Below are 19,064 nucleotides of genomic sequence, written 5' to 3'. Positions count from 1 at the left end.
CAGCATCACGCAATATACCCGTGTAACAAACCTGCATATATACCCCCTGAATTTAAAATTTTAAAAAACCACGTTTATGATTAATGGGAAAAGGTCAAAATCTCAATATTAATAGGAGTTTGCAAGTTGATTCCAACCTTCATGAATGACTTTGAGGGGTTCTGGACTTCAGAACTTCCTCAGTGGAGGAAGGAACTGAATATGTGGTAGAATAGCAAGAAAATTAGAATTAGAAGTGGAGCCTGAAGATGTGACTGAATTGCTGCAATCTCATGATAAAATTTGAATGGGATGAGGAGTTACTTCTTATGGATGAGCAAAAAAAGTATTTTATTAAGATGGAATCTACTCCTGGTGAAAATACTGTGAACACTGTTAAAATTACAATAAAGGATTTAGAATATTACATAAACATGGATGATAAAGCAGAGGCAGGGTTGGAGAGTATTGACTCCCATTTTGAAAGAAGTTCTACTGTGGTTAAAATGCTGTCAAACAGTATCGCATGCTATAGAAAAATCTTTCATGAAAGAGAGTTAGTCATCTCAGCAAACATCATTGTTATCTTTTTGTTGTTTTTTGTTTTTGTTTTTATTTTTGTTTTGTTTTGTTTTTATTTGAGACAGAGTCTTGCTCTGTCGCCCAGGCTGGAGTGCAGTGGTGCCATTTCGGCTCACTGCAAGTTCCACCTCCTGGGTTCGTGCCATTCTCCTGCCTCAGCCTCCCAGGTAACTGGGACTACAGGCACCCACCACCACGCCGGGCTACTTTTTTGTATTTTTAGTAGAGATGGGGTTTCACTGTTAGCAGGATGGTCTCGATCTCCCGACCTCATTATCCTCCCGCCTCAGCCTCCCAAAGTGCTGGGATTACAGGGATGAGCCACTGCACCCGGCCCATTGTTGTCTTATTTTAAGAAATTGCCACCACCACCTCAGACTTAAACAACCACCACCCTGACCAGTCAGCAGCCATCAACATTGAGGCAAGACCCTTTATGAGTAAAAAGATTACAAATCACTGAAGGCTCAGATGGTCATGAGCATTTTTTAGCAGTAAAGTGTTTTCTTATTGTATGTACTCTTTGAGACATGTTATTGTACACTTAGTAGACTATAGTATAGTGTAAACATAACTTTTATATGCACTGGGAAACCAAAAAATGTGTGTGACTTGCCTTATTGTGATACTTGCTTTATTGCAGTGGTCTGGAACCAAACATGCTCTCTAAGGTATGCCTGTACTAAGAAATGAGATAGTTGGTTGACAAGGTGGCTTATATCTGTAATCCCAGCACTTTGGGAGGCCAAGACTGGAGGACCACTTGAGCCCAGGAGTTCAAGACCAGCCTGGGCAACATAGTGAGACCACATCTCTAAGAAAAAAATACTACTTGAGAGGCTGAGGTGTAAGGATCACTTGAGCCTGGGAGTTCAGTGCTGCAGCGAGCCATGATCATACCACGGCACTCCAGCCTAAACAACAGAGCAAGACCCTGTCTCAAAAAAAAAAAAAAAAAAAAGAGAAAGAGATTGTCTAAAATTGCAGCTATTTGGAAACATTTACTAGTGACAGAACAGTAAGATAATCATGCCTGTCATGAGAGTACTGTTCCTTCTGAGGGTATTGATTACCAAATCTCAACCAGGGGCCTCCGCAGGAGGGTGAGGGATGCTGGAATTGACAGACGTTTACCTTTGTCGACGTAGACTCAAATAGTATGTCCAACACAAATATATTCTACTTTTGGAAAGCACGTAGATGTGATTTTTTAATGAACTAAAGTACTTTATTCACATTTCCTAAGTGTTTACCTAGTGTTACCTAATTCTGCTCTAGGATCCCATTCAGGACACCACATTATACTCAGTTGCCATGTCTCCTCAGACTCCTCTTGGCTGTCACAACTTTTGAGGCTTCTTTATGACTTTAACAGTTTTGAGGAGTGTTTGGTGTTTTGTAGAATCTCCTTAACTGTGCTGGGTGCAGTGGTTTACGCCTGCAATCTCAGCACTTTGGGAGGCCAAGGGGGATGGATTACTTGAGGCCCAGAGTTCAAGACCAGCCTGGCCAACATGGTGAAATCCCTTCTCTACTAAAAATACAAAAATTAGCCAGGCGTGGTGGTGCACACCTGTAGTCCCAGTTACTCAGGAGGCTGAGGTGGGAGAATTGCTTAAACCCAGGAGGCAGAGGTTGCCATGAGCCAAGATGGTGCCACTGCACTCCAGCCTGGGTGACAGAGCAAGACTTTTTCTCAAAAAAGAAAGAAATCTCCTTAACTGGAATTTGTCTGATTTATTACATATGATGAGATTGGAGTTATGTGAGTTATGTGTTCTTAGGAGGAAGACCACATGATAAAGTACAGTTTTCATCATGTCATATCCAGTGTACACACTGTCAACACGAGTTCTTGCTGTTGATGCTTTCCTTGATCCCCTGGCTGAGGTAGTACTTGTCAGGTTCCTGCACTGTGAAGTTACTGTACTTTTTCCTCCTTTCCATCCTGAAGTCTTTGGAAGGAAGCCATCATACACAATGTACATCTGAGAAACAGAGAGCTCTGATCCCCTTCTGTGATGGTGGAGCCGTTATTTGGAATTCCTCTGCATGTGAGATTTGTCTCTTCTCTACTTTTTTTTTTTTCAATTATTTATATCACTATGGACTTGTGCATATTTATTTTACACTTTGAGTTGTAATCCAATACTATTTTATTTTTTTGCTCAGATTGTTCCAGTTTTCTTTCCCTTGGAGTTATTTCAGTTGATGTCTATATCCCTTTGATACACTCCCATAATTTTGAGTGTTCTGTTTTGTTTTGTTTTGAGTACTTCTTTACTCTCTGGCACTATAAGATGTTCTAGGCTCATCTTGTATATTTTCTGTGCTCATCTCGGAATCAGCCATTTTTCCAAGGAGACCTGGCTCCCTTTTTTCAAGAATGGTATTAGGTACCAAGAAGTACAAGAAGATGAAGGAAATACAAGTGCAATTTATTTATTTATTTATTTTAAAAAGAGACGGGGTCTCACTATTGCCCAGGCTGGTCTCAAACTCCTGAACTCAAGAGATTCTCTTCCCTCAGCCTCCCAAAGTGCTGAGATTACAGGCGTGAGCCACCATACCCAGCCCAAATGCATTTTAAACCATAGAGTTGATACTAGCATTGGTAGTCATGGCCAGATAGAGACTTTAGAAGTATGAATGCTCTGTTGTGGAATGTTTGATATATAACTCTTGCTACTGGGAAAGCTTCTATAGCCCCAGGACAAAGTCCTTTTCTCTAAACTGTTCTATACATAGACTTTAGTTGTTTACTAATTTGCTATTTCTTTCCTCTCGCTCATTTTTCAGTATCCCTGGTATCCTATCTCCACAGACAATATTTTTATCATTTACTGCCTTCATGAAGTATTTCTGGACGAGATAGTGTGAGGACTTCTGTCATTCTCAGTAACTCCCTGTGCCATTCCAGATCCCTGATGGGCCTCACTCTTCCTTTATCTCCTCTCCAGGCTTCTTAACTACATGCCAGCATTATCACATAATCTAAATCATTTCAGGATATCATCTGCATGAACGGTTCCTATTCAAAATAAGGCTCTCTGAATGATTCACCATTCTTTTTATGAGTCTCTGGTGCCTAGATACCATGGCTTCTATGATCAGTGATGATGGTATTGAAAGAATGTGCATTCTCAAATACTTCTTAAAATATTGTTTGGCTAGATAGGAACTAAGTATTTTAACTACCAATTGTCAAATAGTAAAAGCTTTCTTTTAGCCTCAGAATTTCTGTTTTTATAAAAGTTTGGTATGCTAGCTAAGGAGTGTTCTAGTTATGGTTGTCTTTGGTAAAATGACACTAACAGTACATGGGAGGGAAGGTGGAATCATCCATGTGCACTCCTTTGTTGTATGTGTGACTCCCATGGAGAAGTTCTGTAGTTCTTCACACATTATAAAAAATGTTTTGTTGCATAAGTCATAACAATGAATATATATTAAAATACCTCAGTGTAGCAAATTAATTAAGTCTGCTCTCTAGGGATTTCTAGACTAGGTAAGTGAAATGATTCACTCCTTATTTCACTTGTCTCACAGAGAGATACATTATTTCTGGATAAAAATGGACACCAAATTGTTGGAATTGTTCATGATTTTGTTTATGACTTTTACGTTGTAGTTGTTGATTTATCTAGGGAAGAGTGTCTGGCCTTCCTTTACCCTATAACTTCACTTCCACATATCAAATGTTGGATGTGGAATTGTCATATTCGACTACATATTGAATGTGTCAGGCTCAGTGACGAATCTTTACTATCCAACTTAAACAGGAGATTTATTGGCCAGGTGAGGTGGTTCATGCCTGTTATCCCAGCACTTTGGGAGGCTGAGGCGGGTGGGTCACTTGAGGTCAGGAGTTCAAGACCAGCCAGGCCAACACGGTGAAACCCCTCTCTACTAAAAATACAAAAATTAGCCAGGCTTACTGTTGCACACCTGTAGTCCCAGCCACTCGGGAGGCTGAGGCAGGAGAATCACTTGAACCCAGGAGGCAGAGGTTGCAGCGAACCAAGATTGCACCATTGCACTCCAGCCTGGGTGACCAAAAAAAAAAAAGAGAGATTTATTAATGGATTTTAAGTGACTTTTAAGCAACACTGCTGTGGAAGCTGCTGCCTCTTCTATTAATACAACCAGAAATATGGCAAGTCAGCTCACCTGCATCCCCAGAGCCACAGCCGACAGAAGGGAACTGCATGACCCCCGAAGCTGTTGCCTTCTAGCTTTCGAACCACTTAGTGTGGGCTGCAAGCTGAATCAACACACTAGATGCCCCATTCCTGCCATTTAATGCTGCAGAGCTGTTGGCCAACACCCTGAGGTCTTTTGTTAATGTTATGCCTGCTGGCAGAAGTAGCACAGTTAGGCCCTCTGCTCTGATTAACAGGTCCCAAGTCACAGGGGAACCTGAGATGGGTAGAGTGTGCTGTCTGGCCTCTGGAGTTAGGAAGGCCCATAGAAGACGATTGGACTCCTTCATATCCACCAAAAGAGTTAGAAAGAACTCTTAGGAAGAGAGAAGTAAAAACATATGAACAAAGCAGAGAATAACAACAAAGTCCCACAGTCCTAAAATTTCATTTTAGCATGCCATTAGCTGTAGAATGTAGCATATAAAAAGATAGAGGGTGGCGTGCGGAAAAAATGTTTTGTACTTTAACTTAATGTTCTGCCTTTTTAAAAGAATTCAAAGTCCAAATATTTTTATATGTATTACTTGGTAATAAGTATTAAAAGTATAAAATTTTGTGCTATGCACTACAACCATTGAACTATGATTTTTTGTTTGTTTTTTGTTGTTGTTTTTGAGACAGAGCCTCGCTCCTTTGCCCAGGCTGGAGTGCAGTGGTGTGATCTTGGCTCTCTGCAACTTCCACCTCCAGGGTTCAAGCAGTTCTCCTGCCTCAGCCTCCCAAGTAGCTGGAACTATAGGTACACACTGCCACACCCAGCTTTTTTTTTTTTTTTTTTTTTTTTTTCGTATTTTAGTGGAGACTGAGTTTCACTGTGTTGCCTAGGCTGGTCTTGAACTCCTGAGCTCAGGCAGTCTGCCCACCTCGGCCTCCCAAAGCGCTAGGATTACAGGCGTGAGCCACCACGCCTGGCCGAGCTGTGATTTTTAAAAGGAAATTTTTAATTAGATGCTGAAAAGGGTATGCATATTTGAGGTATACTTTAAAATGTTTTTAAATAAGCAAATCTTAATGCAAATAGATATTGCAAACACTAAGAAATTAAATAAATAAGATTAGTTAATTTTTAACCCCTGTCCTCAAGCCATACTCTAGCCTTGGCCTCCCAAAGCACTGGTGATACAGGTGTGAGCCACTGTGCCCAGCCAGACGAATCAATTTTGACTTTTCTCTGTACTACTTGCTGTATCCAAGCATGAACTTGTGTTATTTTTGAATATTTTTTATTTCTGTGATATAAGATTTGTTACTGATTCCTGCTCTAAATCTCAAGCAAGATTCAATTCGATGCATTTACTTGAGTGCCTACTGTAGATGAGACGTTTTAAAACAGTATGGCCATTACAAATATATGTTTAATGAGAGTGGGTAGTAAGTACTTATAGTAATAATGCTAAGCTTTAACAGTTCTTGAAACTTAAGTAAAAGGTGGTGTTACTAACACAAGCATGAAGGAATGCCACATGTGACTGGAGTGCTGCTGGGTTCCCCTGCAGCCTCAAGGGAGGAGGATGAACACTCAAGGGATAGACCAACTGAAGCAGGGAAACTTGGCCACATACTGCCTGACACAGAAGCCCAGCTGACTGCTACATCTTACCCAGCCTACCATGCATAAGAACTAGTTGAGACAACACTGAATTCCCTAAACTTCTGGGTGCTCAGTGGTGAACTGAGCAGAGGGAAGAAAGCCAGCACTCTGGGAAGGTACGCTTCACCTACTTACATCCTGATGGGGACTAACAGTGGCAACAGAGCTGTGCAGAGCCTCGGGCCCTGGCATGGTATTCCAGCCAGAGTGCGCTCTGCCATGTGTGGGAGCAGCCCTGGCATTCAAGGATTTGCATTGAAGGCCTTGGGTGAGGATGCTGTGAAGGTGGGCACTGTGTATACGGAGCAGTGACTTTGTGGGTCAAGAATTTAACATGTGGCCGGGCACGGTGGCTCACACCTGTAATCCCAGCACTTTGGGAGGCCGAGGCAGGCGAATCATGAAGTCAGGAGATCAAGACCATCCTGGCTAACATAGTAAAACTAAACTAAAAATACAAAAAATTAGCTGGGCCTGGTGGTGGGCACCTGTAGTCCCAGCTACTCAGGAGGCTGAGGCAGGAGAATGGCGTGAACCCGGGAGGCGGAGGTTGCAGTGAGCCAAGATCGCGCCACTTGCACTCCAGCCTGGGCAACAGAGCAAGACTCCGTCTCAAAAAAAAATAAAAAAGAATTTGACATGTGCTTGCTATGTGAGGCCAGTGAGTGAACCTGCACTCTGAGGCCCAGGATTTATAGGTCAGGACAGCCCCGCTGACTTCTTCGGGACCTGTCATAAACTCTTTTAAAGTGTTAATGTTTTTCGTATTCAAAAAAGCTCACCAATAAAAGAGGAAACTTTAGGAAAGGTTGAAAAGCAACTGTGGGCTGGCCACAGTGGCTTATCCCTTTAATCCCAGCACTTTGGGAGGCAGGAGGATTGTTTGAAGCCAGGAGTTTGAGACCAGCCTGGGCAACAAAGTGAGACCCCATCTCTACTAAAAATTTAAAAATTAGCGGGACATGATGGCGCGTGCTCTAGTCTTAGCTACTTGAGAGACTGAGGCAAGAGGATCGTTTGAGGCCAGGAGCTCAAGGCTGCAGTGAGCCATGATGGCAACAGAGTGAGACTCTGTCTCTAAATAAATAAACGGGAAAAAAAATGGGATTTGATAGAAGGCAGGAACATGCACAGATATTGCAATATTTTTCAAATTTGGGAAATTATAAAGATCTTAATCATACATATGGATTCTAGCATATGGACTCTTATGGATTGAATCTGGATTATTTTAATTGATTCTACTTTGTTCTACTGCATTGAAATCATTGTTAGTATATTTAGTCTTCTCAGCTAACTTCTTATACCTAGATAACTGTCGAGGTTTATAAAGGCCTTAAAACATGAATAATACCTACACAACTGTGGGGTGCTTTTTTTTTTTTAACTGAATGTATTTTAAGTCAAATTCAGTCCATATCTAAAGTCTGAAAATTTGTAATATTCAGATGATTAATAGGTATAATTCTTTACCATCTAGTCTGCATTCTGTAGTATTTGCCATACTTCTATAACTGCAACTTCTATTTTATTTATTTTAATTTTTTGTTTGTTTGTTTTGAGACAGTCTTGCTCTCTTACCCAGGCTGGAGTGCAGTGGTGCAATCACAGCTCACTGCAGCCTTAGTCTCCCATGCTCAAGTGATCCTCCCACCTCAGCCTCCAGAGTAGCTGGGACTTAAGTCACATATCACCACACCTGGTTAGTGTTGTTGTTGTTGTTTTCTAGAGATGGGGTTTCATCATCTTGCCCAGCCTGATCTCAAACTCCTAGGCTCAAGTGATCCTCCCACCTTGACCTCCCAAAGTGCTGGGATTACAGGCATGAGCCACTGTGCCTGACTGCAACTTCTGTTTTAGAGAAAGTTGCAACTCAATAGTTAGTGGAATATTTCCTATGTATATTATATACACAAAAAAGCATTTGCCATGAAAAACCTAAACTGTGTATTCAAAAGCTTTAATATGAACACTATTATTCAAAATGGAAAGACTTTCATTCCTGCCCTCATGAAATAGAAATTCAGCTATATTTGATCATGACTGTAGAATATTACTAGAGATTGGGTCTTTTTATGTTATGTTTTGTTCAACTAGATACACCTTTTTGAGGTCATTCATATAGTTAGTGACATGTAAATGCTTTTTAACTACACACTGTTTAAACATTGTCAACAGAGGCATAGGGTATGGTATTCACATTTCTGGAACCTATGGGCTGTACCCTCAGTCTGTCCTGGAACCTCTGCATTCCACCCTCGGTCTGTCCTGGCTGCTGTGAAGATGGAGTGCTGGTGGCTGGTCCTTAGCAGTCACTCCACCTCACACCCAAGCTTAGCCACATGGCCAAGCCAGTCCTGTGGTGTTTATCAAGGAAGAAGGGCCCTGGGGATTGCAGGCTCCACTGTTTGCCTCCCTAGGCATCCCCTTACTTACATACCTGGCAGGGAGGGTTAGGTAGGACAGCCAAGCACTGCATAAATCTGAATGGAAGCTGATGTCAGGTCTCTCTCCTTCTTAGCTGTGCCCCACTATCACGCAAGGTGTTTCATGTGGCACATTCTGTGATGATGAGGTAACCGTGTTACCTTCATTTACTGAGTGCTTGCTAGGCATCACAAAATTATGGAGCACCTCCTCATGTTGGGTTTAGGAATATAGAGCAATGAACAAAACAGACAAGGGGCTAGCTCTCCAGAATAAAGTAAATAAGATCATTTTCAATTGGTTTGTAGCCAGGTAACCTTGGACAGATTACCTTATGCTTTGCTTTTCTCATTTGTAAAATGGAGGTTATGATGGTATCTCCTTATGTGATTGATATATTAATGAGATAATAGTCACAAAGCACTTAGAACAGGTCCTGGTACATGGTAAATGCTAAGTGCTAAAAAAGCACTCCCAATTATTATGAGACATAACACTGTGTGCCATGATATGGAGTAACCTGGGTAGGAGCATCAAGGTCACCTTGGAATGAGCAGTGAGGGGAAGCTGAGGAGGGAGAGCTTCAAGGTGAAACCTAACGGATGAAGTGGAGTCAGCCATGAAAAGCTCCAGGAGACACACTTTCCACGCAAAGACACCAGCTATTGCAAAGAAAAGGATGGACTTGGTGTGTTCTAGGAGCAGAGGAGAGGCCAGTGTACCTGGGATGTAGAGAACCCAGGGGCTGAGACAGATGCTTAGCACAGAGAAGAGCCAGGTGCCAGAAGTTCAGACTTCGTTCCAAGGACAGTGAGAAGCCTTTAAGGTTTTCAGCATGAGATACATGTGATCCAATCTGTGCTTTGAAAAGATCACATCAGCTGCTCCAGATCAAATGGAATGTGGAGGTACAAGAGTAGGAACAGGAAACAAGTTAGGCCATTTCAAAAATCCAGCCAGGTCAGACTGACGACCTGGACCAGAGTGCTTATGGTGAAAAGCGAAAGGTTCAGGGTCTGTTTTAGAGATATGGTTTACAGTACCAGCTAAAAATTGGATGTGGGATGATAGGAAGTGGGGTCTCAAGGATGACTGTGAAGTTGTTGGACTGGTGGTGGTATGGTGGTTATTGAGGTGAGGGGTGACTGGGGGAGGCCAGAGTTCTAGTGATGGCCTTGTTGAAGTGGAGACCTTTAAGACTCCAAGCTGAAGAAGTCGAATTGGATATGTGCTTACAATGGGGGAGAGAGGTAAGCACGTGACGGCCAGGCACTGGACCCAGGAAGGAATTATCTTCTCTAGTCTTTATAGAAACATCGTAAGATAAATAACATCTAGCTATGGGAAACAAATTAATGAAAGCCACTTTCTAAGGTTAATTTTAAGTTAAAGGATTTTTTTCACCTTAATGTAGTAGATAGACCAGTGGAATAGAGAGTCCCAAATATATACAGGAATTTAGTTAATAAATACATACATTTCAAATCAATAGGGAAAGATGAACCATTCAATAAATGGGTAAGGACAATAGGTTAGCCATCTGGAAAAAGAAATGAATTGGATTTATACTTTAATCTTACACCAAGATAGATTCCAAATGAATCAAAGATTTAAACATAAAAACTGAAATTGTAAAAGTTCTAGAAGAAATAGTGGGAGAAGTATCTTGAGGTGGAAGTTTTTTCTGTGATTCAACATCCATGGATCCAAAAGAAAGTATTAATTAAGCCCACATGACAAAATTAAAAGTTAAATGGCAAATCGAGAATATGTATGTATAATTTGTATTACAAAGAGCCACTCTTCCTAGTACATGAGGTACTTATAGAAATTAGTAGGGAAGACTGACAACTCAGTATAAAAATGGGCAAAGGTTATGCATACAGAGTTCATAAAAGGAAAATATGCTCAATGTCTCATGATTTTAAAAAAAATGAATTAAAATAACACTATTATTTTTCCCCTACCAATTTTGCAGTAATCTAAAATTTTAGTAACTTTTGTTTGGTGAGGCTGAGAGGCAATAAACACTCTTCGTTTGGTGGAGGGAGAGTACATTGTCACCACTCCAGAGAGAGCACCTTGGCATGTGTATATACAGATGTGTGTGTGTGTGAATTTTTAACAGGTCAGCTCTTTGACCCAGCACTTCTACTTCTTGGAATTTATCCAACAGATATACTTGTGTATATATGAAATATAAGCTTATTCCTTGCCCCATTCTTTGTGATAGCAAGTGGAAATGGCATAAAGGTCAGCATTAGGAAATTAAAAATTATGGCACATGCTTGTAGTGGAATACCATGCAGCTCTCTATGTGACTACAAGAAGAATGAGGAAACACTGAATGAACTGTCACAGAAAAATATGTGACATTGGTTACATTGAAGGAATGGTGGGATGCTTGAAATGGGCTATATTCCTGGAATATATAGGGAGAAACTTTAGAAGCATATGTGAGAAACAAGTAACAGTGATTATCTGTGAGAGGTAGCTGGGAACTAGAAGATGAAGGATGGGAGCTGGAGGGAGGGAAACGTCACCATATACCTTTAAATTTTGAGTCATATATATTATTCAGAAAAATGAAAGGACTTTATATATAGTTATTTATCTTGAAATTTTTAGACATTATATATATTTTGGAAAGCAGTATATATAGCAATAGTGTTATACTCTTTGATCCAGTACTCCCTAGAAATTTAATTCATGAAAACTAAAAAAGTACACATAACAAAAGCAACACTGTTCCTCTTCATGGTAGCAATACCTATAATAATGGGGAAAATATAAGCAACCTAAGTGTCAGTGTAGGGGAATTATTTAATTGAATATGACATACAACATGATATAATGTGAAGCCACTGTGTAATATAATTAAGAAGACCATGCTGAAACATTTATCCATTCAACAAATATTTATTGTGTGCGTACTGCGTTTCAAGCATTGTTCTAGGTGTTAGGGATACAGCAAGAAATAAGAGCCAAAATAAATAAATAAATCCATACACCATTGGAACTGCCATTATTTGGGGGAAGACTGGCCACAGACCAATAGATATAATGTAAGAAATTAAGACCAGGTGCAGTGGCTCACGCCTGTAATCCCAACACTTTGGGAGGCTGAGGTGGGTGGAATCCCTGAGATCAGGAGTTCGAGACCAGCCTGGCCAACATGATGAAACCCCATCTCTACTAAAAATACAAAAATTAGCCAGGCGTGTTGGCACGCACCTATAATCTCAGCTACTCAGGAGGCTGAGGCAGGAGAATCGCTTGAACTCAGGCGGCGGAGGTTGCAGTGAGCTGAGATTGCACCACTGCACTCCAGTCTGGGTGACAGAGTGAGACTGTCTCAAAAAAAAAGAAAGAAAGAAATGATGGTTACAACTTCAAATAAAGATAAGGGACAGTGAAGGTGGAGGTCTGCTATTTTTACGTAAGACTCAAGGAAAGCCTCACTGAGAAGGTAATACTTGAATGGAGATGGGTAAGTCATATAAATGTGTAGGGAGAGCATCTCAGCAGGGAGATCTGGTACTTGAGGATGCAAGAAGGGATCTGTTTGGCATGTTTGTGGAATGACAAGGAGGCCAGTGTTTCTGTGCATCACATACATGAAGGTCAGAGAGGTAGGGTAGGGTTGGGACTCTGATCATGAGGAGGTCTAAAAAGCCATGACAATAAGGCCTTTGGGTTTTTTTCCACGTGTGATACAAAGCCATTAGAAATTCTGGAACCCCTGCAGAAGTGATTCTAAATGACTATGTGAGAAGCAAGAGAGTCTGAGTCCTCCATTAGGGCAAGCTGGTGGATAAAGACATGGTGTAGAACTGGAGATATCCAAGAGGTAGAAAGGTAATTCAACTTCGCACTCTGATTGGATGTGGGAGGTGGAGAAAAGGGAGGGATCCAGAAGGATTCTAAGGTTTGGGCAACAAGATGAATGGTGGTACCATTAATGAGACAGAAAAATCAGGAGGGAGAACAGAGTTGGAGAAAGCTGAGAAGATGATGTGTTTTGTTTTAAACATGTTGAATTTGTTGAGGGACCTGTGAGTCACAAATATCAAAAGGAAGAAAAGTAAAATGAACCCTGTCATGTTTGATCAGAATTAGGGTAGTACAAACTCATGATTTTCAAGATGGATGGATGAATGAATAGAAGTCAGTGTGTGTGAGAGGGTGTATATGTGCACACACTTCCCAGCTGTTCTAAGAGGCCCTGGGACAGTGATACATCAGTAGCAATGAGCACACCTAGTGCCAGATAGTAGCTTTTAAATACCTGAAGGGACTTGGCAAAGTGGCTGATTCCAAATTTGGATGAGAGAAAATACAAGATGAGCCTTGAAATCTTGTTATGTTAGAAAGTAAGAATGTTCTCAAAGAATGATGGGGACATCAAAAAGAAAAAGGACACCAAAGCTAGCTTGAAAGAGTCCCCAACTAGCCAAATCTGGGGCAATTCATGCATCAAAATAAAAGATAGTTATGGATTATAAACCATTCAGTAAGACTCCATGAGTCACACTGATATAAAAACAAATGAAAAATAAAAATGAAAAAGAATTTAAGAAAATGAATGAATTGGAAATTTGATAAGGAATAGAATATTAGACGGTTTCACAGTATCTCCCACATAATGTTTTTTAACTTCAAAAGGAAAAAGAGTAACTTATAGTTGAGAAGCCTGACAGATATCACCTTAAGTTTTCAAAAGTGAACATCATCAGTATCGGGACAAATTAAAATAATGTAATTATTTTAATTACACAGAATTTAATTATTGTAATACACAGAATGTAATTAGAAGCCAGCCCAGGATGCAAACCTATAGTCCCAGCCACTCAGGGTGCTGAGGTGAGAGGATCACTGGAGTCCAGGAGTTTGAGGTTGTAGTGCACAATGATCATTCCTGTGAATAACCACTGTAATCTAGCCTAGGCAGCATAGAAAGAGCCCGTCTTAAGAAAAAGTGGAAAGAATGCAAAACAAACAAACAAACAAAAAATAGTACACAGCATCACTTCTGTGTTATTTTTACCAATGATACATCAACTGAATCTCATAATCAGAAGAAATCAGACAAACCCAAAATGAGGGTTCATACCCTGCAGAATACCTGAACTGTTTCCTTACAAAATGTCAGGGTTATGAAAGTCAAGGAAAGACTGAGGAACCATTCCAGACTGCAGAGTATTAAGAGACATGATAACTAAATGCAGCCCGATTCTGAACTATCTCCTTTTGCTCTAGGACATTACCAGGGCAATGGGTGAAACATGAGTGAGTAGGAAGATTAGATGGAGGGAAGATTAGGATTCATGTCCTCCTTTTATGGCTGTAGAGCAGTTATATGGGAAAAAGTCCTTATTTGTAGGAAAAACACACAAAAGTATTTGGGAATGAAGGGGTATCATGTCAGGAAGTTACCCTCAAATCAGGGGAAAAAAAACATGATTTTTACTGTATTTAGAACTTTTTAGTAAACTTGAGATTAAAAACTTTAAAGGGATGGTTTAACATATACAAGTCAATAAATATGATAACATCACATTGACAAAATATAAAAACAAAAATCATATGATCATTTTAATAGATGCAGAAAAAGCATTCAATAAAATCCAGCATCCCTTTATGATAGAAACCCTCCACAAACCTGGCATAGAAGGGACATACGTCACAGTAATAAAAACCATATATGACGAACCCACAGCCAACATCATACTGAATGGGGAAAAGCTGAAAGCATTCCCCTTGATAACTGTAACAAGACAAGGGTGCCCACTGTCACCCTTCTATTCAACGTAGTACTGGGAGTGCTAACCAGAACAATCAGGCTACAGAAAGAATTAAAGGGCACCCAGATAAGAAAAGAGGAAGTCAAACTGGTATTGTTTCCACTCATATGATTGTATACTTAGAAAATCCTAAAGACTCCTCCAAAAGACATCTAGACTTGATAAACAAATTCAGCAGAGTCTGAGAGTACAAAATCAATGTACACAAATCGTAGCACTGCTATACACCAACAATGACCAAGCTGGGAATCAAATCAAGAACCCAGTCTTTCTTACAATAGCTGCAAAAAATAAAATACCTAGGAATATACTTAACCAAGGAGGTGAAAGATAAAGAGAACCACAAAACACTGCTGAAAATGATCATAGATGATAGAAACAAATGTAAACACGACTCATCTCATGGATTGGAAGAATCACTATCATGAAAATGATCATGCTGCCCAAAGCAACCTACAGATTTAATGTAAATCATATCAAAATACCAACATCATTTTTCACAGAATTAGAAAAAACAGTCCTAAAATTCATAGGCACCAAAAAAGAGCCTGAATAGCCAAAGCAATAGTAAGCAAAAAGAATAAACCTGGAGGTGTCATGTTACCTGACTTCAAATTATACTATAAGGCTATAGTTACCTTATATCAGCATGGTGCTGATACAAAAGTAGATACACAGACCACTGAAAAAGAATAAAGAGCCCAAGAAATAAGGCCAAATACTTACAGCCAATGGATCTTCAACAAAGCATATAAAAACATAAATTAGGGGAGGGACACCCTATTTAATCAATGGTGATGGGAAAACTGAAAAGCCACATGGAGAAGAATGAAACTGGATCCTCATCTCTCACCTTATACAAAATCAACTCAAGATGGATCAAAGACTTAAATCTAAGACCTGAAACCATAAAAATTCTAGAAGATAACCCAGGAAAAACTCTTCTGGACATCCCTTAAGCAAAAAATTCATGACTAAGAACCCAAAAGCAATTACAACAAAGACAAAAAAATAAATAAATGGGACCTAATTAAACTACAAAGCTTCTGCACAGCAACAGAAATAATCATCAGAGTAAACAGACAACTCACAGAATGAGAGAAAATATTTGTAAACTATGCATCTGACAAAGGACTAATATCTAGAATCTACAAAGAACTCAAGCAAATCAGCAAGGAAAAAAGAGACAAGTAATCCCATCAAAAAGTTGGCAAATGACATGAATAGACATTTCTTAAAAGACAATTTACAAATGGCCAACAAACATGAAAAAAAAATGCTCAACATCACTAATTATCAGGGAAATACAAATTAAAACCACAGTGAGATAGCACCTTACCCCCTCAAGAATGGACATTATTTTGAAAGTTAAAAAACAATAGATACTGGAACAGATGTGGTGAAAGGGGAACGCTTATGCACTACTGGTGGGAATGTAAGTTAGTACAGGTCTATGGAAAACAGTATAGAGATTCCTTAAAGAGCTAAAAGTAGATCTACCATTTGATTCAACATTCCCACTGCTGGGTATCTACCCAAAGGAAAGTAAATCATTATTTTAAAAAAGACACCTATACACATATTATTTATTGCAGCACAATTCGCAGTTACAAAGATAGGGAACCAACCTAAGTGACCATCCATCACACAATGAGTAGATTTTAAAAAATCACTATACACACCATGGAATACTTCTCAGCCATAAAAAAAGAACAAAACAATGGCTTTTGCAGCAACTTGGATGGAGCTGGAGGCCATTATTCTAAATGAAGTAACCCAGGAATGGAAAACCAAATACTGTATGTTCTCACTTAGAAATGGGAGCTAAGCTGCCAGCACACAGAGACATACAAAGTGATATAATGGACTGCAGAGACTCAGATGGGGGAGAGTGGGAGAGGGTGAAGAATAAAAAAACTACCTATTGGGTACACTGTACACTACTTAGGTGATGGATGCACTAAAACCTCAAAATCTCAGACTTCAACACCATACAATTAATCTGTGTAACCAAAAATTACTTGTACCTACAAAAGCCATTGAAATTTTTAAAAAATAAATAAGGGTCAGAAATTAAATAAATAAAAACTTTTTTAAATGATCAGAAAAGTGAGTAGGAGGCAGTCAAATGGAACTGTGAGGCCCACACTTTCTCAAAAGGTTGGCAGGAAAGAGAGGGTGACATACGCTCCCAGCAGAGACTGCACTGAGCATTTGGAGCCAGTGTGTAGAGAGGGAAGAGATACACCTAGGTTACATGGTGACCACTGCAAAGCAAAATCCTAGAGGCTGTGTTTTGCTGGGCACCCAGGTCCAGTGGAAAGAGCAGGCTGAGCAGGCAGCAGGAGGACGTCAGCTGGGCACGGCAGGCAGTTCCAAGGTGGGCTGGCTGGAAACAAAACTAATTTCTACCTAGGAACCTTCCTTCTCTCTGAGAACTAGAGTTGTCTTCTGAAAGTGGCCGTTGTCTGCTGTCTTAAGTACAGTAAACTGAATATGGTTAGTCTTCAAATTTGAAATTACTTCATTGAAAAATGTATCAAAACAATTTAATATTTCTCAGTGATACTGTTCCTAAAACAGGTTTTCTTAGGATTGCAGAATTTACAAAATTACCGTTGATATTTGAAAAAGAAGAAAGCCTTGTATGTGTATGCATTTGCCAAGGCAGCTTGTTTTTTTATTTGGTAGGGTCAGAGCAGGTAGAACATGTATGCATACTTCACAAAAACAGGTGATTTATAAGCCATTGCATTAGACAGGACTGGTTTCCAAGCCGGTCAGTCAGCTTAGAATGTGAAACCCTGATTCAGAAGCGAATCCCCTAAGGATGATTCAACGCTGTGTTTCCTGTTGTGCCAGTAGGCCCACTACAGTAGTGGTTTACCCCCACCTCACCCAGTTCATTAGACTCTGGCCCAGTCCCACACTGGAACTATAGAGCCTGAAGACTATATGAGCAACTGTCTTCTCATTCTCCTTAGACTGTTCATGACTAAGGAGAGGGATGCTAATCCATTCCATGGAGTGGAGCCTCAGGGTTTACAGGCTTTATTCCCTCCAAGAACTCTGCCTCTGAAAGCCTGTGTGACTCTTGTGTGGGCCAACATGCCCTTTGGTGGCCTAAGGGAAGCTGTAGGACACTAAATTACCCATGGTACCACCAAAACCTGCATCTCCAGGCCCATGTCTTGTTCCTTACTCTATACCCAGTTAGAAACCCTTGGCCCCTCGGGTTTCAGTGATGAATGGGCATGGGAAAGTGGGAATACCAAATGGCTGCTCATTTGGTAGTCAGTTGGGGAATGCATGAGAGAAAATAAGACCACAGTGTGCCCAGGGATGCTGAGCTGATGGCACATTTTGAGCAATAAACTTTCTTAGTGTAGATCCCTCCTTCCTTGCTCTCTCTTTTCCTTCATTGTTCTTGTCCTAATTTACAACTTCACTAAGTTCTTCCTTTCCCACTTGTATACTTTGTAGCAATATATATTTTGGTTTGTGAACTACCTCATATTGTCCCCAAGGGCAGGAACTATGTCTTATGTCCCTTTTCCCCATGAAGGGTGAATAAATGCCTGTTGATTAACTCAACTTGGTGTAACAAGCATATATTATCTATAATGCATAAGTCTCTGAGCTAAGGACTCTGACAGGTACATAGGGAATAAGAAATATGATTCCTGCCTTCAAGAAACTTCCAGGAGAGAGAAAAGATCTCCTCATGTTATTATAATACATAGTAAATGTGATGAGAACTAAAAGACAAAAAAAAAAAAAAGAAAACACTTTTTAACGCAAAGAAAAAAAGGAAAAAGAATTGTTTACACCATGAGAATAAGAGAAGTCTTCATACAAGACATGGAGTTTCAGTTTGACTTGAAAAATGATACCTAGATGAGTGGGAGTAGCAAGGACTATCAGATTCTATGAGGGGAACAGGTGGGAGCCAAGATAGATAGGGGCGTGGTAGCATCTTGATCTTAGACCCCACCATGTGTGTACCAAGAGGCATGCAGGAGCCATTGGGATACTCCCAAAGTTCTCTGGCCAGGTGAGTGACATGATTAACTGTATTCAATAAGAAGGAGCACTGTAGTAGCAACCTGCAGGAGAGGTTAGAAGAAAGGAAAGAACAGGGGTTAAGAGACAGGTTGGGAATCATCTGCCTAATCCATGTAGGTGGCAGGAAGGACAAGACCATGACAATGGGGATGAGGAGGAGAATATTAAAAAGGTGATGCAGAGGGAAAATGGACAGGTTACAGCAACTGGATGTGAAAGGAAATAGAGTACTCCCAGGTTTTGAGACTCGGTGACTGGGAGAACGGTGGGGCATTCTTCAAGAGGGATCTCTGCATAATGATGGTAAAGTAACAGATCTATAGAAAGAGAGATACTGGCCAGTTACATTAGCTGTGTATTCATGACCTAAATAAATGCAGCAGTGATTTTATTCTGTGTACCCTAGGAAAT

The 19,064-nt window shown here is 40.2% G+C and overlaps 1 protein-coding gene across 12 annotated transcripts in view; it reads left to right on the top strand.

Moving 5' to 3' along the window:
- Positions 1 to 19,064, top strand: part of LOC105496910 (scaffold protein involved in DNA repair) — a 477,476-nt gene that overhangs the window by 373,126 nt on the left and 85,286 nt on the right. The window contains exon 1 of one of the 12 annotated variants that reach the window (XM_024797632.2): positions 18,569 to 18,642. The exons of the other annotated variants lie outside the window; for them this stretch is intronic. Within the exon in view, the coding sequence (XP_024653400.2) occupies positions 18,584 to 18,642 (59 nt within the window). The 5' untranslated portion in view covers positions 18,569 to 18,583. Of the gene's footprint in view, positions 1 to 18,568; positions 18,643 to 19,064 lie in introns of those variants that run through there. 12 annotated transcript variants of the gene reach the window in all.

The sequence above is a fragment of the Macaca nemestrina genome, chromosome 8 (genome assembly GCF_043159975.1).
Source record: "Macaca nemestrina isolate mMacNem1 chromosome 8, mMacNem.hap1, whole genome shotgun sequence".
Lineage (NCBI taxonomy): Eukaryota > Metazoa > Chordata > Mammalia > Primates > Cercopithecidae > Macaca > Macaca nemestrina.
This window is presented reverse-complemented; position numbering and strand designations above follow the sequence as displayed.